The sequence below is a fragment of the Panthera tigris genome, chromosome D1 (assembly GCF_018350195.1).
Source record: "Panthera tigris isolate Pti1 chromosome D1, P.tigris_Pti1_mat1.1, whole genome shotgun sequence".
NCBI classification, from domain to species: domain Eukaryota; kingdom Metazoa; phylum Chordata; class Mammalia; order Carnivora; family Felidae; genus Panthera; species Panthera tigris.
Window position 1 is genome coordinate 67,779,843 of NC_056669.1, and position 21,779 is coordinate 67,801,621.

The 21,779-nt window shown below is 34.7% G+C and overlaps 1 protein-coding gene across 2 annotated transcripts in view; it reads left to right on the forward strand.

The window, feature by feature from the left end:
* USP47 (ubiquitin specific peptidase 47) overlaps nucleotides 1-21,779 on the forward strand; it is a 105,771-nt gene that overhangs the window by 16,707 nt on the left and 67,285 nt on the right. The window contains exon 2 of one of the 2 annotated variants that reach the window (XM_015537931.2): nucleotides 17,277-17,336. The exons of the other annotated variant lie outside the window; for it this stretch is intronic. Within the exon in view, the coding sequence (XP_015393417.2) occupies nucleotides 17,277-17,336 (60 nt within the window). The remainder of the gene's footprint in view (nucleotides 1-17,276; nucleotides 17,337-21,779) is intronic. 2 annotated transcript variants of the gene reach the window in all.

The window sequence follows — 21,779 nt, forward strand, 5'->3', positions numbered from 1 at the left end:
GCCCCTGTTTTTACTACTTTTATAGTAGTAGGTTTTTAACTTTTGTAAGAAGGCCATGTAATCAGAAAACAAAAAATCTTTGTAGATTTTTCCTGTCTGATGAAATTCATATTACCCAAAAAAGATAACCTTTTGAAATTTTAAATATTATAAATTATAATATAAATTTTAATACCTTTTGTGTGATATTATTATATTATAACCTGTAGGGTAATTTTCAAGATATTTTCTCTTGATCCTCAGAAAAACTATTTGTGGACCTTGAAAGTGAGAACTAAATGACTTGCATACAATTATACAGCTAAAAGAAAAGTAGCCACCTTGACCTGAGGGTTCTAGCCTTGATCTTTTGCCCTCTGCAGTACATTGCTCTTTGCACTATAGGCTACTCCAATAGGAAATTCAAACAGTCTTCTAATAGTTTTAAGTAACCTTCACCCTTTTGTTTCAGTTGTACAATTTCATGTTCAGAGAATTATAGGCATGCAATATTTTTACATTAAAATTATTATCAATGCTTCTAAATAAAAGTATGGTAACAGATAACAAGCTTCTTTGATTTAGTAATAATGCAGTAGAACGTTTAAGACTTGTAAACAAGTCAGTTGTATCAGAAGCTGAGTCACTGCTTGTCAACAACAGCCTACTCTTACAAGAAAACTTAGCTGTAATCAAAAATAAAGATAACAGGAATAGTAAAGGGCATATTATTTCCTCTCCTGAGAGTAGTCTGTTTAGTTTCTAAGTTTAGATACCTACAGTATATTATTAGTGGGTTACCCATTTCCAGTAGTAGAACAACTATTAAAAGGAATAAGGCAGAAGTGGAAGGGGTATTAAGATGGAAGTGAGGGGAAAAATAATGTCATTATAATTTTTTTTTGCCACAAATATGTTAACATTATAAAGTCATCAGAAAACCTGTGTTGTTGTTGTTGTTTTTAATGTTTATTTTTGAGAGAGAGACGGAGTGTGAGCAGGGGAGGGGCAGAGAGAGAGGGAATCACAGAATCCCAAGCAGGCTCCAGGCTCCAAACTGTCAGCACAGAGCCCAACCGGAGGCTTGAACTCAGGAACCGCAGTATCATGACCTGAGCCAAAGTCAGATGCTTAACTGCCTGAGCCACCCAGGCGCCCCAGAAAGCCTGTGTTTCTTAGTAGATCTGTGTTCATATGTGACCTTACGGCAAGCAAGTCACTTCAGGTTCCAGAATTTCTTTTTATTCATCTGTAAAATAAGGAGTTTAATCTGATATCTAAATGTCCATCTAGCTTTAAATATTATAATTTTATGTTATGTGTGATGAGTCATCTGATTGATGGTTTCTTAACCATCAAGTAAAATATATTGCTCATAGTTAGATTTAAACTTTAAGAAGTATTTTTTTAAGTTTATTTATTTTGAGAGAGAGTGTGAGCTTGAGCTGGGGAAGGGTAGAAAGATTGGGAGAGAAAGAATCCCAAGCAGGCTCCACATCGTCAGCGTAGAGCTCGGTGTGGGGCTAGAACTCATGAACTGTGAGATCAGGACCTGAGCTGAAATCCAGAGTCAGACGCTTAACCCACTGAGCCACTCAGGTGCCCCTAAACTTTTTTTTTTTAACTTTTTAAAGTTTTCAAACTTCATATTGTTAATTTTCTACTAACTGAATGAGTACTTGATGTAATTGTTACAAGTAAAAAATAGGTTATATAGAATTCAGAGTTTTAGATATATACTTATTTATTTTTTACTTTTTAAAAAAAAGTTTATTTTTGAGAGAGAGAGCGGGGAGAGGCAGAGAGATGGGAGAGAGAATCCCAGGTAAGCTCTGCACTGTCAGCGCTTAGCCTGGGAGCCCAATGCTGGGCTCGAACTCATAAACTATGAGATCATGACCTGAGCTAAAGTTGGGCACTTAACCGACTGAGCCACCCAAATGCCCCAGAGGTTTATATATTTATATACTTAGTTTTCTTATGATATTATGAAGTTCTGGGAGCTTGTTTTATGGGTATTTTAGAAGGAAATAGAATGCAAGGAGGGGAGATCCTAATATTAGAGCACAAAAGGTAGGTATGAATATAGGTATTTTTACAAAACTTTTAAACCATACGGTATCTATGTCATACTATTATACTTTATTACTTGATTGTGCTATATGATTTGGAAGTAAATGTCATAAATTGACAGGCAATGTTGTATCTTACTGAATATTGCTTTAAATTCAGAAAATCCATAGTCTGATATATTGAATAAGCACCTGTTAATAATGCAAATTAGTTTATCGCAGAAATAAAGTAGAATGTACTTACAATTTTTTATGCTGTGAACTAAGCTTTTATAATAGGTACAAAGTTGTCTTTTAGAAAATTCCTATATGAAGATTTGAATTTAGAAAGCAGTTGTAAAGCAGAGTGATTATTGTCAAACTTCCTTTGAATACTAAAAGCCCTTGTACTAAAAAAGTTTGAAAATTTAAAATCAGTTTGGAAAATTTTAAAACTTTCAAAATCACTTTTTAGAAACTTAAAGGTATTTTTTTTTTATGTTTATTTATTTTTGAGGGGGAAAGAACATGAGTGGGGAAGGGGCAGAGACAGAGGTAGACAGAAAATCCCAAGCAGGCTCTGCACTGTCAGCACAGAGCCTGATGCAGGACTTGAACTCACAGACTGTGAGATCGTTACCTGAGTCGAAACCAAGAGTCGGACACTTACTTAACTGACTGAGCCACCCAAGCATCCCTATTTAAAAGTTTTAAAAGAGCATACTTTATGCTTCTAACAGCAGAAGCTCTGTAATGTATTATGAAATTATTTTCCTGAATCTAATTTCCCAAATATATTTTGTTTATTGAATTTCATAAAAGACTTAGATTTTCTTTTGCAGTTTGTTTTCAGTAGTAAAGAATGTAAATTAGCCGTTTTCATTTCTTAGCTAAGCAGATCTTGCATATGAATTTGCCTGTGTTTTTCCTGTATACTTGTGGTCTTTATTCATGTTTGTATTGAATCTTTATGATTTTCTGAAGTATTTATGTATTCCTGACCAGTCTCCTCAGTTGTTGGACATACTTGTTTTCTTTGCGTATATTGACAAGTAAATGAATATTATTTATTTATTTTTTATTTTTAAGCAATCTCTACACCCAGGGTGGGGCTCGAATTCACAACCCCAAGATCAAAAATCACACACTCCACTGAGTTAGCCAGACGCCCTGCGAAATACAATTAAAAAAAAAAACAAAACAAAACACAAATCCTAGATATATGAAAGAAATTTCTTTTGAGAATTGAGCCTAAAATTAAATATTATGAGTATAATTTCACACTGATGAAAAGGCTAGGGTTAAAAAGACTGAACCATTTGGGGGAAGTTGTAGAGGGCTGCTAGTGGGAATGGAGTTAAAGATAATTGGATCCAAGCAAGTCTTGTATTTTTGTTAGTAAATGCAGTGTGTATCACTTACTGAATATAATGATTCATAGAGATGTTTTGTTAGAATGGCTCAACTGTTTAGGATGGCTAAACAGGGGAATGAGAAATGTGATATATTTGAATGATGAACTTTAACTTCAATTTCCACCCACATTAAAATGGAAACAGTGAATGATTTAATTCTTGAGAATTTAAAAGTTGAAAAAATGGCTAAAAAATTATAACTTGATTCATATAAAATTTGATGATAATGTCTTTACCTTTAATTCTCTTTTGTTTACATACTCATTTATTCCTAAACTAAATATTAAAAATACACTGAATAAAAAGTTCATGATTAGATTTAAAAAAAAATATGATTAAAATTTTTAAAACTTACATTAGATACTCAGCTTCCTGGCAGTTAACTTCTGTAGTTAACATTTTAGCTTTTAAGTGAACAAAGTGAGATATAAATTCTAAAAATAAATTTTTTTCTAAGGAATCCTTAAGGAGTACTAGGTCAATTTTAGCCATTCTCTAATGATTTCCTGCCCATCATCAGTAGTTTAATATTATTCAGGAAAAGGACATGTTTACTATTAAATTTTCAGCTTAGCTATGTATACATTTTTAGTCATTTGATTACTTCTTATTCTATGCAGCAGTCTTTTTAATGTTAACTTTTACATTGAATAATTTATTTTGATGTTCAAATTATTCTACATTTGGCCAGTGAGAACCCTTTCAACTGGCTCCTGTGTCCTTTTGACATATCTCCCCGTTCTTGGAGTACTTCCTTACTTTCTGCCAGGGAAGGATATTCCAAGGTCTTGTACCTTTCCAACACCGACACTAAGATCAGTCATTTCTACAAAGATCTCTTAATCCTTTTTGTGGAGAATGGTATTCAGAAATCACCATCTGGGCACTAGGTGTGTTTATTGTTGCAGGGATATCATTGCTTCTAGGTCTCCTCAGTAAAAAGGAGCTAGAAAATATGCACACTCACATATATAAATGTGAAATCTGTCTTTATATCATTTATATATGCGTCTATATATAACTCAAATCATATGAAAGCCTTTAATAATTAGGCAGATTTTTTTTTCTGGATTATAAGAGAAAATAGAAATGTATTTCATGCTTATACATATATTTACACATATCCATAGTATGTTTTTGTGACTATAATGTGTTTGTAACATAGAACTATTGGAAACCCAGTTGGCAGACAATTTTGCTACTTCCCCAGATTTATGATCATAAGTTCTATGTGATTAATTTTTTAATTTGGTAAAATATACATAAAATTTACTTAATCAGTTTTAAGTGTACAGTTCGTTAGCATTAAGTACATTTACATTGTTGTGCTACTCACCATTATTCATCCTCAGATATCTTTTCATCTTGCAGAACTATACCCAGTAACAATCACTCCCTATTCCCCTACCCACCCTCTCAATGTCTGGCAACTACCATTCTACTTTCTGTCTGAATTTATTTATTCTAGGTACCTAATATAAGTGGAATCCTACAGCATTTGTTTTTTGCACTTATTTCACGTAGTATAATTTCTTCAAGGTTTATCCATGTTGTAGATTGTGTCAGTATTGCCATCCTTTTTAAGGCTGAATAATATTCCGTTTTATATGTATGTATAGACATAAATACATTTTATATGTGTATATATGTATACACATATATACACACATACATACACCTTTATATTCAATCATATATCTATATTGATCTGTGTATATAAATATTTCCATCTTTTGGCTGTTGTCAATAATGCTGTTATGAACATGGGTGTTCAGCCATGTATGAGTCCCTGCTTTCAGTTCTTTTGGTTATATACCCGGAAGAGAAATTGTCAAATCAGTAGACCATTTTAGCACTCACAGCAGGTCCTATATTTAGAAAACTTGTAAGCTTAAATGATGTAAGTTGTATTTTGCTTTGCAGCATAGTTGTGGACTTGACTAAGAGCTTATGATGTCTAGCTTTTTGTGGAAATAACCCAAACATCGCATTGAGTCAACTCAAAATTATTTTAGAGTTTTGCACAGTATGTCTAATTACTTTTGTAAAACAGCATTTGTACATTATCCTAGAATATAATATTTCATTTTTAATAGGAAGTGGTTTCTTTGTGTTATTACCATTTCTGTTTAGAGAACTTCCTTTAGCCATTCTTTTAGGGTAGGTCTGCTAGCAACAAATCTTTTAGTTTTCTTTCATTTGAAAATGTCTTGATTTTCCCTTCATTCCTGAAGGATATTTTCACTGAATATAGGATTCTAGGCTGACAATTCTTTTAGCTCTGTGGAAAATATTGTGGAAAATATCTATGTTTGTGATTTTTAATGAGAAATCTTCATTTGAATTGTTTTGCCCATATGCATAAGGTATTGTTTCTCACTGTTTTCAAATTTTTTCTCTTTGCCTTTAGTTTTCAAGGATTTTTTTTTTCTTTTTTGAGAGGCAGAGCAAGAGAGAGCATGCCTAAGTGGGGGAGGGGCAGAGGGAGAGATAGAATCTTAAGCAGACCCCACACCCCGCATGGAACCCGATGCAGGGCTAGTTCTCACAACTGTGAAATTATGAGTTGAGCTGAAATCAAGAGTCAGGTGGTTAACCAACTGAGCCACCCGAGCACCCCTAGTTTTCAAGGATTTTGATTATATGTGTTTACATGAAATACTTTGGATTTAATCTGTTTGGGATTCACTCAGCTTCCTGAATATGTAGTCTTATGCCTCTTGCCAAATTTCGGAAGTTTTCAGCCATTATTTCTTCAAATAGTTTTTCATGTACACTGTCTTTCTTCTTTCCTCCCAGGACATGGATGACATGAATGTCAGTTAGGTCTTTTGTTATGGTTGTACAGATTGTACAAATTGAGAATGATTTTTTTGGTCTTTTTTTTCTTTATTTTTCAGATAAAAATGTCTGTTGTTCTTATCTGCAGGGTCACTGATTCCTTCCCTTGTCACCTTCATTCTGCTATTGAGCCTACCTAGTGAGTTTTAATTTTAGTGATTTTATTTGCTATTTCTTTGCTGATACTTTGTTTTTTTCATTTGTTTCATGCTGAACATTTTTACACAGCTGCTTTAAAATCCTTGTCAGATAATTCCAATATTTGCATCATCTTGGTGTTGGCATCTATTGATTGTCTTTTCTCATTCAGGTTGAGATTTTCCTGGTTCTTGGTATGACAAGTGACTTTTCATTTTATCCTGAATGTTTTGGGTATTACATTATAAACTCTGAATGTTACTTAAATCTTTTGTTTTAACAGATTTTCTCTGATATCCTGCCAACAGGTGAAAGGGGGTTGGTTCTCCTTCATTACCAAGAGGTGGAAGTAGAAGTCCGGATTCCTCATCCCACCTTTATAGCCTGGGTGCGAGTGGTGCCTTGTTACTCCTGGTTGGGGGTGAAGTTCAGGTTCCCCTTAAACTTCTGTGGATACCTGCTTGACTGGGACAAGGGGTTACACTTTGTTAGTCCTCCCATGAGGCTTCCACTGATACAAGTGAGGAAGTGCTTCTACCACTGGGCTGTGATGGAAGTCCCACTTGCCTACTTTGTCTTCTTTAACACCACTGTGGTGGAAGGGTGTGGGAGGGAAGGGAGTGCCTTGTTTTAGCCAGATGAGAATGGAAATCTCTTGCACCTTGATGATGGGAATGGAGGCAGAGCAACTTTCCCCCACCTCAATCCCCCCAGTGTTTGGCTGTAGTGTGATTAGTGTCTAAAAGTTTCCTGTTTTGTGAGACTGCCTCTGATCCTTTAGCTGGAAAAAGGCATTCATGTCTTGGGCATTTTTCAGTCTGTGCTTACTCATACCAGAATATATTAGGCGAAAAGAAATCCAGGGAATTAACCACCATGACCTTCATTCTTTGGATCCTGAGGTCCCTAGCTGGTCTGCTTCCTCTTTACCTTTCAGTATCTTCTTATCTTTGTTTAATACATAATGCTTTTAGTTGTATTTAGCAGGTGGAATAGGGAGAGTGTATCTACTCCCATTTGTCCCAGAAATGGAGCTTTTAGATATTTTAATGTGTAGAATGTTATGTGTGATTTTGAGACTATAAAGTGACATTCATTTTTTTTTAGAATAGTATTTAATAGTATTTAAAGAATAGTATTCTTTGAAATGGAGCTTTTAGAGATTTTGTGTAGAATGTTATGTGTGATTTTCAGAATATAAAGTGACATTCATTTTTTTAGAATAGTATTTAATAGTATTTAAAGAATAGTATTCTTTTAGAATACTATTTTCTTTTTAATTTCCTTGTAAGAGGCTTCCAAGCTTCCTTTTGGCCTCTATTTTTCCAGATATATATTAGTTGAAGTTAGTAGTTGAAGTTTATTATCATAAGCCTTCGGTTATTTTAGACATCCTTAGTTTCTTTTAACTATTTTCTTATGTAGTAACCTCACATTGCGCACAGTCTGCATATTGTCTGTTAATGTTACCTGATCTTGATTGTGCTAGTTTTTATTGTTTGTTTTCTGTAGACCTATCATGTTGGTTGTTGTACACACTGAGTGTAGTTCTTGAAATCTCCCTAGATCTTTTCCATGTGTACTGTTGCCTAGATAAATTGCTTTTGTTTTCTTATTGTACATGTTTGATTGAGCGGTTAGGTGTTTTCTCTCTTGTGTTTGAGAGGGTAGGAGTAGGCTAACACTTAAAATTTTTTACTTAATATATAAGTTGAGTAAATTTGTCAAGTTTATTTCTTGTGATTTACATATAAATTATAAAAACAAGTATATGTGCAGTGCTAAATATTTGGAAATGTCAGAAAGCATAAAGAAAAAACACCTCTAGCTTTACCCCTCAAAGACAATACTGTTAATGCTTTGATGAGATTCTTTTATTCTGAAATTTTTCCTTCCCTCTCTTTTCCAATATAGACTCTTAAAAAAATGGTATTATAGTACATTTTAAGGCTAGCATCGTTTCTTAGCAATATATTGGATATTTACCCTTGTCTGTATATCTCATATAGCATTATTTTCAAAGACTGCATGGTATGCCACTACGTATATTTATTATAATTTTCTTATAAATTATTTTCTTTTTTGGCGAATTAGACAGCTTTTGGTATGTTCTTATTACATTTACAGTAATGTTTTGCTGAGTATCTTTTTACATTCATGTCTGTACATTCATTGACAATACCGTTGGATGAATTTTTTTTTTAACTTTTTATTTATTTTGAGAGAGTATGAGCAGGAGCAGGGGAGGGGCAGAGAGAGAGAGAATCTTAAGCAGGCTCTGCCCTGTTACTGTAGAGCCCTACATGGGGCTCAGTCCCATGAATCTTGAGATCATGGCCTGAGCTGAAATCAAGAGTTGGACGTTTAACCAACTGAGCCACCCAGGTGTGCCACCTTGGATGAATTCTTGAAGGTAGGATTGGTGGACATATGTCCATTTTATTTTTTGAACAAAAATAATGGGTTTTATTCCTATTTAAAATTTTTGTTTTGGTCATGTCTATTGAGACAGATTTGAAATTGATACTGTTTATTATATTAACTATTCCTTATGTTCCTTAAATTTGATCATCTTTTTCATGGCTTTGTCTAGATGATTACTTAAAGTGCTAAATAAAACAGGACTGAAGATAGATAATCTTTTGGCATAATCTTTTAGTTGTGGTTTCAGTTAAGAGTTGTAATTGTTGGGGCGCCTGGGTGGCTCAGTCAGTTAAGCATCCGACTTCAGCTCAGATCATGATCTTGTGGTTCGTGATTTCGAGCCCCAGATCGGGCTGTCTGCTGTCAGCGCAGAGTCTGCTTCAGATCCTCTGTCTCCCTCTCTTTCTGCCCCTCTTGTGCTCATTCATTCTCTCTCTCTCTCTCTCTCTCTCTCTCTCTCTCAAATAAACATTGGGAAAAAAAAGTTATAATTGTTAAGGCACATTTTTATCATTTTATGCATAGCAATGTTTTTGTCAAGTGTGCTTTTCTGAAATCAAGATATTTTGTACCTTTCATATTTGTTGATGTATCAATCTATCAAAAATAAGTAAGATGTGCATTAATTTAACCTCTTAGTCATCTGTGTTTTGTTCCCATTTTTACATCATCTTATTATGAAGAATAGGATATAAAAAAATGAATATATTAAGTTTAGTTTAAAGAAGAATAATAACTTGGGCGTCTTTTTCAGGATATGAAACATTACCAGTACCACTGAAATCCTTATAACTCCCTCCTCCTCAGTTCTGTCCCTGCCTCTACAACCATTCTAAATTTTTGATAAATGTGTTTTTGTTTCACCACATGCTGTGTCAGTAAACAATAAAATGGCTAGTTTATATATTTTTGAGCTTTATGTAAATGGAATTATTTTGTGTCTATTGGTCTGTGGCATATATTTTACTATGAGTTGGCTCTTCCACTTTGTTTTGAGATACATTCATGTTGATGTACATAACAGCACTTCATTTTCTCTGTAACATAGTCTTCTGTTCTATGAATATACTACAGTTTATCATGGAAGCACACTTAGGATATTTATAGTTTTGTGCTATTCTGAGCAATGTACTGTAAACATTTCTGTACACATCTCTTGTTACTTGGGGCAAGAGTTCCTTTAGGAGATGATGGATGGCTGGATGGCAAGATGGATGGATAGATAATAGATAGATATTCCTGGTGGTGAGATTAATCGATTGTAGGATAAACATATTTTCAGATTTATAAGTAATATCAAAACTGTTTTCTCGAAGGGTTGTATCCGTTTACATTCCCACTAACATGAGTGAGAGTTCTTGGTTTGTAGCTTGTTTTTTTTTTGCTTACTCATAATGTTGTGCATTCAAAAATTTCTTTGTGAGCTAATCATTCGCTTCTGAGAATCTCCTGTTCATGTCTTGGCCATTTTTCTATTGAATTATCTTTGTGTATTGATTTATGGAATTTATTATTATTCTGGGATACCAGTCTTTTGTTAGTTACATTTGTTGTAAATGTCCTTTCCCAATTTGTTGCTTTTTTTTCATCCTTTTAATTTTTTGAAATCAAGAAGTCCATGATTGAACTGATCTTAATCAGTCTTTTTCTTTTTTATATACTTAAAAATTTTCTTTCCTATCCAAGGATTTTAAAAATAATATTACTTTTTATAAAGGATTTATAGTTTTGGCTTTCTTTTTTTAATTTATTTACATTTATTTAAATTTATTTTATATTTTTGAGACAGTAGGGAAGAAGGTCAGCGGGAGGGACGGAGAGAGAGAGAGAGAGAGAGAGAGAGAAAGAGAGAAAGAGAGAAAGAAAGAGAAAATCTCAAGTAGGCTCCATGCTGAGTGTGGGGCTTGATCCCAAGACCCTGTGATCATGCCCTGAGCCAAAATCAAGAGTCAAATGCTTAACTGACTGAGCCACCCAGCGCCCCTGTCACTAATTTTAATTTTAGCCATTCTTATAGGTGTGTGGTAATCTCAATATGATTTTAATTTGCATTTCCCTAATGGCTAGTGATATTGACCATCTTTTCATGTGTGTATTTGTCATCTGTTTATGCCTTGTGTTGAAATGTTTTATGTTTTTGCTTAGGTTCTAATTAGATTTTTTTTGTCAGGTGTTTAGAATTCTGGGTAGATATTAGTTCTGGTCGATTATGTGGTTTGAAATATTTCTTCTCAGTCTGTAGCTTGTCTTTTCATCCTTACAGGGTTTTTATAAAATAAACTTTTTCAATTTTGATGAAATTTATCAATTTTTCCTTTTATAGACCATGCTTTTGATGTCATCTGAGAACTCTGCCTAGTCTTATTAGCCTGGAAGATTTTCTCCTGTTTTGTTTTTTTTTTTCCCTTAAAAGTTTTATAGTTTTATATTTTTCATTTAAGTTTATTATCCATATTCAGTTAATTTTTGTATATGGTGAGGTACTTAGGTTAAGGATTATTATTTTTCTGCATATTAATGTCCAGTTCCAGCACCATTTGTTGAAAAAACTCATTCCTTCATTGAGTTGTTGTATCTAGACAGAAATCAGTTGGGCATATTCGTATGGATGTGTGTTGTGTTCTCTTGATTCCTCTGGGTATTATCTTATATATACCAACTTATCAGTTGAAATGCAGAATCATTACTCCTTTATGTCCCTTTACCATTCTTTGTTTATAATATAATTGTGTCAGATATTTCCTCTATACATTTATAACCATATGAAGTAGTCTTTTCATTTTTACGTCATTTTTATGTCAATTGTCAAACATTTAATAAAAACTCATGAGAATGAAAGTGTATTGTATTTAACCTTCTTTATCATATTGCCTGCCTTCCTTCCTTCCTTCCTTCCTTCCTTCCTTCCTTCCTGATGTTCTAAGGTTCTTTCTTTGATCGTTTCCTTTTTGTTTAGAGAAATTCCTTTATCCATTTCTTCAGAGTAGTTTTACTGGAGACAAATTCTTTTAGTTTTCCTTTATCTAAGAATGTCTTGAATTCTGATTGATTACTAAGGCAATTTCTGGGTCATTTCTAAAGGACATTTTCATTTGTTTGTTTTAGGCTTCTGAGTTAACAGTTATTTTCTGTAAGTACCAGAAAAAAATACTGTTCAGCTTCCTCTGGCCTTTATGGTTTCTGTTCCACTTTCTGTTGTTTGTTCGTTTGTGTGTATGTTATTTTTTCCTGTGTCTTTTTTCCCCCTAATTTGAGTATAGTTGACACACAGTGTTACATTAGTTTCAGGTGTACAACATAGTGATTTTGACAAATTTATACATTATGCCTTATCACCTTAAATGTAGCTTAGCATCTGCTAATACGATGTCATTGTATTCCTTATGCTGTGCTTTGATTTTCATGATTTACTCATTCCATAACTAGGAACCTATATCTCCAACTCCCCTTCACCCATTTTGCCCACTCTCCCACCTCCTGTCCTCTGGCAACCATCAGTTTGTTCTCTGTATTTTTAGGTCTGATTCTGCTTTTTGCCTATTTATTTTTATTTTTATAAGATTCCACTTTGTCTTTCTTAGTCTGACTTATTTCATTTAGCATCATAGCCTCTAGGTTTATGCATGTTGTCTCAGATGGCATGGTATCATTTTTATCTATTTATTTATTTATTTATTTATTTTTTATAATGTTTTTATTTATTTTTGAGACAGAGATAGAGCATGAGCAGGGGAGGGGCAGGGAGAGAGGGAGACACAGAATCTCCAGGCTCTGAGCTGTCAGCACAGAGCCTGACATGGGGCTCGAACTCATGGACTGTGAGATCATGGCCTGAGCCGAAGTCAGACGCTCAACCGACTGAGCCACCCGGGCACCCCCGGTATCATCTTTATTTATCCAAAGAAAATAAAAACACTAATTTGAAAAGATATGTGCACTCCTATGATTAAAAAACAAAACATTTTTTAAAAATGTTTTTATGTTTGAGAGTGAGTGCAAGCGGGGGAGAGGCATAGAGAGAAGGAGAGAGAGAATCCAAAGCAGGCTCTGCACTGCCAGTGCAAAGCCCGATGTGGGGCCCGAACCCATAAACTGTGAGATCATGACCTAAGCTCAAGTCAGACGTTCAGCTGACTGAGCCTCCTGGGTGCCTTGTGCACCCTTATGATTATTGCAGTATTATTTACAATAACCAAGGTATAGAAGCAACCTAAGTATCTGTCAGTAGGTCAACTGATAAGGAAGATGTGGGGTGTGTGTGTGTGTGTGTGTATGTGGGTATACACACGTATGCAACCATGAAAAGGATGAAATATGACCTATTTTTGATAGTTTCTATTGTTATGTCTTCAAGTTTATTAATCTTTTATTCAATAGTACCTAATCTGTTAATCCTACCCATTATATATTTCATTTCAGATATTGTACTTTTCATCCCTAGAAATTTGAATTGGATCTTTTTTATATCTTCCATGTTTTTTTCTTAACATACTCATCTATTTATTGATTGATTGATTGATTGATTGAAGATTTTAAGTAATCTGTACACCCCAGTGTGGGGCTTGAACTCACAACCTGCGATCAAGGGTCGCATGCTCTACCAGACTGAGCTAGCCAGTCTCCCTTCTTGAAATATAGAATACAATTATAAACTTTTTACACCCTTGTCTCCTAATTCTATCCTATGTATCGTTTCTGGGTTGGTTTTTCTTATTATGAGTCATAGTTTCCTGCTTCTTTACATGCCTATTTATGTTTGATTGCATGTCAGACATTGTGAATTATTCCTTGATGGGTGCTGAGTATTTTTTATTCCCATAAATGTTTTTGAGCTTTGTTTTTGAATGCAGTTAATTTACTTGTTAACAGTTTGATATTTTTAAGGCTTGCTTTTAAGCCTAAGTCTGAGCCTAATTTGGTCCCACTACTGAGACAATATTCTTCTGAGTACTCTTATCTGATGCCTTGTGTATTATATTTTTTTCATTTTGGCTGGTGGGAACTGAAATGAGCTCCAGGGATACTTTACTGTGGTTTGTTCCCCTGCCTCAGCTATTTCTTCACATGCATATGCTGATGAGTATGGCTGAATACTCATGGAGGACCATTCTACAGATCTCTGGAGCTTGCTGTTTCCACAGCTTTCTTTTCTTCAGTATTCTGCTCTGTAAATTTTAGCCAGATTGGCGCCCTTGAACTCCCACCTCATCTATTAAACTCAGGGAAATTACTGGACTCTATCTCTATATATTTTGTGTAGGTTTTTAGTTGTTTAAGATGGGGAAGGTAAATCCAGTCTACTATGTCATCTTGGTTCATAGTGGAAGTTTCTTGGAGATAGACAATAAACAAGTAAAATAATGCAAATACATCAAATGGTCAAAAGTACTCTGGGGAAGCCTGAAGCAAGGAAGGGAGATAGATGTCAACTATCAAGAGAATTGTAATTTTGAAAGGATAATGAGAAAGGAGCGCTTGGGTGGCTTAGTCGGTTAAGTGTCAGTCAGACTCTTGATTTTGGCTCAGGTCATGATCTGGTTTGTGGACTCTGTGCTGACAGCATGGAGCCTGCTTGGGATTCTCTCTCACCCTGTCTGTCTGCCTTTACCCTGCTCTCTCTCTCTCTCTCTCTCTCCCTCTTCCTCAAAATAAAATATGAACAGAAAAAATAAAAGGAAGATGAGAAAAAGACAAGATTGAGAAATTGACTATTCTGATTTTCTTTTGCTATATAACAGTCTGCCCCCAAACTTAGTGACTTTTGCTCATGGGTGTGCAGTTTAGGCAAGGCTTGGCTGGGACAGCTGATTTATGCTTTGCTAGGTATCAGCTGGGACAGCTGAAAGGCTGAGGACTGGAATCATCTGAATGCTGGTGTTCACATGTAGGGTGGTTGATGCTGGTTGCCAGCTGGGATCTCATTTGGGCTGTGGCTAGAACATCTCACATGACCTTTCTATGTGGCTACTTGGCTCCCACACAGCATAGTGGCTGTGTTCCAAGGGCAACCATCTGAGAGAGAGAGAGCCAGGTGGAAGCCGTATTGCCCTTTCTACCCCAGCCTTGAAAGTCATGTTGTGTATTACAAGAAGTCACTAAGGCTGACCCATAATTAAGGGGACTGGAATTAGACTCCTATTCTTGCTAGGAGACATGTCAAAGAATCTGTGGACGTATTTTAAAGCCACCACAATTATATTTGCACATAGGAAGTAAGGATGTCGAGGGAAGAGCATTCCAGGTAGAATGGACAGAAATGCAAAGACTCTAAGGTTGGCAGGTACCTGATTGCTTAGATTTGTTTACGGTTGAGTTCCTGCTGTAAAATGGCAGCTCCCTGAGGACAAGGGCTTTGTTCCCTGCTATTTTCTCAACACCTAGTGTTTGACAGATAGTTACAGTTCTTGTTTGTGGAAGAGAGAGCCTTTTGGCACCGTGTTTCAAAATCCTAAAAATTAGTACCTAACCTTTGATCTAGTAATTCTTTGGGCAGTTATCTTTAGGAAGAATAGTGTATACATAAGCAAAGCTGTAGTGAAAATTTGAAAGTGTCTAAATGCCCATTAATAGCAGATTAGTTAAATAAATTATAGTTTTCTATATAATGGAACACTGTAGTTTTAAACTACATGTTTTGGCACAGAAAGATAATTGAATATTGAGGGACAAGAAACAGAATTAAAATAATAGTGTACAGAATGATCTTATTTGGTTAATAATTAGCAGTCTATACAATATATGCATAGAATGGAGAGGGATCTGATAGGATGTATATCACAATGTTAATAATTGTTATTGGTGTTATTTTATTGATTTATTTTTTTTTAATTATTATTATTTTTTTAACGTTTGTTTTTGAGACAGAGAGAGACAGAGCATGAACGGGGGAGGGTCAGAGAGAGGGAGACACAGAATCTGAAACAGGCTCCGGGCTCCGAGCTGTCAGCACAGAGCCCGACGCGGGGCTTGAACTCACGGACCGCGAGATCATGACCTGAGCCGAAGTCGGCCTCTTAACCGACTGAGCCACCCAGGCGCCCCCATTGATTTATTTTTTTAAATGTTATTTTTATGAGTGTGGGGTGGGGAGGGGCAGAGAAAGAGGGAGATAGAGGATACGAAGTGGGCTCTGCACTGACAGGAGAGAGCCTGATATAGGGCTCAAACTCACAGACCCTAAGATCATGACCTGAGCTGAAGCTGGATGCTTAACCCACTGAGCCACCCAGGCACCACTATAGGGGTTATTTTAGGGTTGCTCGTTAAAAAGGTTATTTACTGCTATTAATAATAGAAATACATTTCTATTGTAAAAGCAAATAATGTAAAATGTTTTCATTGATGTAGAATAGTATCCAGGTTACTGTAATTAAAAAGCACCTTTATTTATTAATTAAAGAAGGTGGAGGAAAACAAGATTTGTACAGAAAAAGTGTGAAATGGTGTAAAACCAAGATTTTTCAGGAGATTATCTCCTGATTATAGGTTATCTTTATTTTCTTTTGAATATTTCTGTTTCCTTAATTGGAAAAATAAGCTTGTCTCGTAATAAGAAAAAGATTTATATTAAAAGAAAATAGCTACAGGTGGTAGTGATAAGCAGCTTTACTTTAAGAATATTTATCATGTTAAAAATCCAAATTTATAAACCACCTAAATCAGGGATCTCTAGGTTCCCCTGTAAAGTTTCTTTAATGGACTCAAAATATTATGTGACTTAGGAAGAGAAAGACAAATACTGTCTGATCTCACTTATGTGTGGAATCTAAAAGATAGAACTCCTGGAAGCAGATTGGTGGTTGCCAGAGGAAGAGGGTAGAGAAAATAGGTGAAGGTGGTCAAAATGCACACACTTCCAGTTCTAAGATAAGTAAGTATTGGGGATGTTACATACAGCATGGTGACTATAGTGAACAATACTGCACTGTATTTGAAAGTTGCTAAGAGAGTAGATCTTATAATTGTCACCACTAAGAGGAAAACAATGTGTGAAACAAATGTTAGCTAAACTTAGTAATCATTTTGCAATATATACATATATCAGATCTTTATGTTGTATACTTTAAATTATTACAGTGTTGGATGTTAATTATATTTCAGTAAAACTGGAAAAAATATTATGTGGCTTAGAACATTTGATTTACACTTAATTCTGGAGCTACCACTCTTTGTTAATGTGGTTGGTTTTTTTCTGTGCTAATATTAATCTTTATCACTATAGCACAGGTTTTCAGTAACCTTACAAGAGTAATTGAGCCCTAAAGTAAAAATTAGAAATGTAAATTATGAATAAAATCCTAGGTGGTATAATACTCTAATACAGATTTGATTGCAAAAATGTCTTTAGCTTAATTGTTGTAATTTCACTATCTTACCTTTGTATTTTAAGGAAATAATTTGTAATTCATTTTGTTCTTATATACCATAGGATGTGTTTTGGAGATGCAGACAAAATATCTTTGATGAAATGAAGAAGAAATTTTTACAGGTAGACTGCTGATGTAATTGCTTTAGTCTGATAATCAGCAGAACAAGTAACAGCATGTTGGTATTTTTATTTAATAACAAGGCATGTCTTAAGCTTTATGTTCGTTTGGCTTATGTTATTTCAACCTGATTTTAATAAGAAGAAAGTCACCTTAAATGAATATGCACCTTGTTTTTAACATGTGAGTCAGGGGGAAAACCTAAAAACTATGGAGCCCTTTGTTTTGAGTTTCAGGTATGGTTGTTGTCTGTTTTTTATGCAGATATATTTCATTTTCTGAAATATTAGTAGTGCTGCATTGAATCATTTAATAACTTACAGAGTCAAAACCCAGAAATCTTACTTGAATAATTAAATAAAACTATTACCTTCCTAACAGGCTGACTGCATTATAAACCTAAACTTTGCTGTGATGTTGCATCCCATTCTAACCTTTACTTAATGCCTCATTTTTTCCTGGGTCCTTTAGCTCTAAAATTTTTTTTCTTCAACGTGCTTCCTTTAATCTCTAAATGGTCTGTGGCAAGAGGCCATTTAGGAAAAGATCATATAACATTGGAGTTTACTGGGTGGGGGCAGGGGGGATAGGATGGGGGAAGGTCATAGAATGGAATGGATGGAGCATCTTAAAAATACAGTTTTTTAAATGTGAGTTAGGGCCCTCCATCATTGCCCCAGTAATTGTCACTTGTTAAAGTAAAAATGCATATCTGAATGAGGCCGATAAATTTAATAAGTTTCAGTCAGCAAAAATATTCATTCCCTCAGTTCTCTTTTTTTAATCTATGGCAGTATTCACTGTGGGTACCCAGAAGGGTAATGTGCTAAGGCCTGATTTCTTAGCTCATAGCAGCTCCTGTACCAAGAAGTAGGGAGAATGGACTTCGTGTGTGTGTAAGTTTACAACCATAATGTTATTCTTTGTAATAGCATTGAAAAGAAGAAAGTCTTGAGAGAAAATGGGTTGATTATTAACTTTAGAGGTCAAGAGGTCTCTTTGTAATGTTTTAAAATTCTTTATATTAATTGTTTCTTAGAAAAATCTGCATCTTCGAAACTGAGTTTTGTTTGATACTACGTTGTTTTCTACATGCTAATACATTCCAAATATATGCTATCAATTATACACCTTGCTTTTAAAATAAGGAACACCTAGGAAGTGTTTTTTAATGAAACAAAAATTATGGCGTTAATTTCAGAGAACTCAGATTTGAATTTAGAACTGTTAGGAATGCCAAGAAAAGGAGATGCCCTGATTTAAGAAGTGAACATGCTGTCAGGCAGACTCTGAGATCCCTCAGACAGAACAATCTTGTGTCGACCTCTGCAGGATATCCCTAGCAGCGAGCTTATCTTTGGAAGAAAATACGTTTTCAGTATTTTTATCCCAATATTTATCTTTTGTAAAATAAGAGTGTGGTTTAAATTTGTTTTTTACTTTGTTTTTTCAAGAATTCTTTCTTCAGAGTATGTTAGGAAATCCAGCTTTGTTTCTGCAGTGAGCACAGACGGGCACAGACCAAATACTCTGTTAGCATGCACAGTCGTAATGTAACTGCTGTGGACTTTTCCCTTATTCTCACTAGTCTAATATTGCTATGAGTTGTCCATAAAATAAGTGGTTTTAATTTTATACTTTGTATCTTTTTTCTAACTGTCTAGATTTTCTGTGTAGAGAACTTTGTGCCCATCTCATAGCTCACCTAAGACCCATAAAATATTTTCCCGAGTGGAACATGCTTTAGGCTTTTCTAAAGCTTTGCACTTGTTTTCTCTCATTTATCATAAAACTCTTTTAACTCAAAAACCGTGCTCTCTTTCCTAAATTATGATGTATCCTTAGATGCCTTACCTTAATGTTGCATTTAGTGTTTACATGGATACCTTCCCTGCTCTGGTATGCCACCACCACCATCACTACATCCTTTCCATCTAGTGCTTGCTGTGCTTCAATGTGTTTAAGTGCATTTTTGTCATCTAAGGCTGTAGAACAGCCTACCGCAAAACTTAGTGGCTTAAAACAACAACTAGTTTATTCACAATTCAGTGGGATGGGATCTGGGGCTCAGCTGGTCAGTTTCTCTGGTCTATGTGGCATCATCTGGGATCATTACTTGGCTGCATTTAGCTGGGCTTTGGATGGCATGTTCAAGAAGGCTTTCCTCTGTTATTAGGCACCCCAGTGCTCCTCTGATGTGGCCACGTGTTCTCTGTGTAGGGCTTCCTTGTAGCATTGTGGTCCCAGGGTAAGTGGGATTTGTTGTTGTTGTTGTTGTTGTTGTTGTTACTCATAAGAGGGGATGTTCCAAGAGGTGCAAAAGCAGAAGCTGCTAATTTTTTTTAAGGTCCTGCCTTAAATCACACAGTGTCACTTCTGTCACATTCTGTTGGTCCTAGATAGTCACAAGGCCAGTTCAGATTCATGGGAAGAGGAAAAAGATAATGAGTGGCAAAGAATCTAGCCATTTTTCATTTACCTCAAGGTAACGCTTTTTCCTTTGAGTGTAAATGGGCTCAATCAGGGGCAGAGCTCCAAAGAAAACAAGAATGGTAGCTACCCTATTTTCCTAATTCCAAGATACACCTTTTTACATTTAAATGTTTTGGAAATCTGCATGTTTAATATAACAATGTAGAGTTTTTTTTTTTCTTAAAAAACTGTTATAAAGTTATTGTTACACTTTTATTGATGATATCTGAGAATTGAGAAATGATTTTTTTTTTCTTACAGGTCTCAGATTGGGGGGATGTAAGGGGAGTGATTAGTGTTGGCAATAGTGTTATGAAAAATTTACATGTAGTCTATGGATGATAGCCATATGTTAGATTAAATTAGAAATAACAGGCCAGAAGGCAGAGCCTGAAGTAATAAGATTTTTAAGTGGCTAGCTTAGAGCCTTAAAGAATAGCAGAGCTTTTTTTGTTTCACTTATTATAGAATTGAATTCAAGAGTAAGGTGTAGTTAGCTCAGAAATTCTGCTTATAGGAATTTTAAGGAAATAGAAAAGCACACAGTTATATGTAGATGTTCATCACAGAATTATTACTAAAATGTAATGAAGTCTAACCTAAGAGTAAAAAAGAACTGATAGAACAAATTATTATTAATCCGTGTAATAAAATACTATCAACTGTTAAAAATGATAAGTAGAAAAAGTTTGACATGGAAAGATTACATGATACATTTATTAGTAAAGAAAGAAATTACAAAACAGCATACATATTCTAACCCAGTGTATGTGTTTTTAAGTGTGCATGTGTATGTGGGCAAATATATTTGGAAGGATATACTCCAAAATGTTAATAGTTATCTGTGTGTTATGGGGTTACAGACGATTTTTACTTTTTTATTTATACTCTTCCTATTAAAAAAAAGAGCAAAGTTATTTTTATACAGTTCACAGAAAAGAAAGCCATTGTCCTTAAAAAGAATAAAAGGCACACATGAGATTAAATTTTGTGTTTACTGTAGTACATTAGTCTTCAGATGAGATTCCTTTGGGGATAATTTCTCCACATTTTTTAGTGGAAAGGGAGGAGGAGTGGAGTGGAAAGAGAGCGCCTATACCTTATGCTCACATATTTAGGGGGAAGAGGCAGGAACAGCTAATGTCTGGCCGTATGATGTTGCCGTGTTATTCTTGTGTATACTATTATGCTAACACCTTGGATTTCTGAATTCTTTGGTAGGGTCATCTTCTAGGACCATCAATTCTAGTCTGTCTGAGGTTTTAAAATCTGGCCCCATGGTATTTTATAGTTGGAAAACTTGAATCTACTTCTGAAGTATATTGTTTGAAACTATGAAAGTGGATCTTTTATATTTGAAAGTTATTTTGAATTGTTAATTCTTTTACTGTAAACTAGAGTTTAAAAAGGCCCACTTTATGTTCCTCAGTTTGGGATTAAAAGGTGTGAAGCAATCATTACATGTGTTAATATGACACCTTATGTTTGTAGAGGAAGGCTTTTTCCCCCCTTTCTGAGAATCATATTATTAATGCTCTTTTTTGTTATCCTGTGTATTTTATAGAAATGTATTTTCCTTTTTTCATTTTTAAATGAATTATTATTTATAATTAAATATTTTGATTTGCCTAAATATGCTAGCCAATGTGTAAAATAGTCTATTTAAAATAGATGACTACTTTAAACATTATACTTATTTTATAGAAATTTATTTTTGTTCTAAACTACTTGGATTAACCTTAATTTAAGTAATCTCTTGCAAACCCAAAACTGTATATACCAGAAACAAATTATAATTGTATTGCTCCACCAAACAAACAGATAAACCTTGTGGCTATCCTGTCTTCAGTACTATTCAGTAATTGAATAATTATTGTTTAAAAATGGGTAACATAGAAGTAACAAAAGGTTGGAGTTGATATTGTTGTAAAAGAGAAGGAAAGAAATAAATGTATACATAACCGGTTGTACAG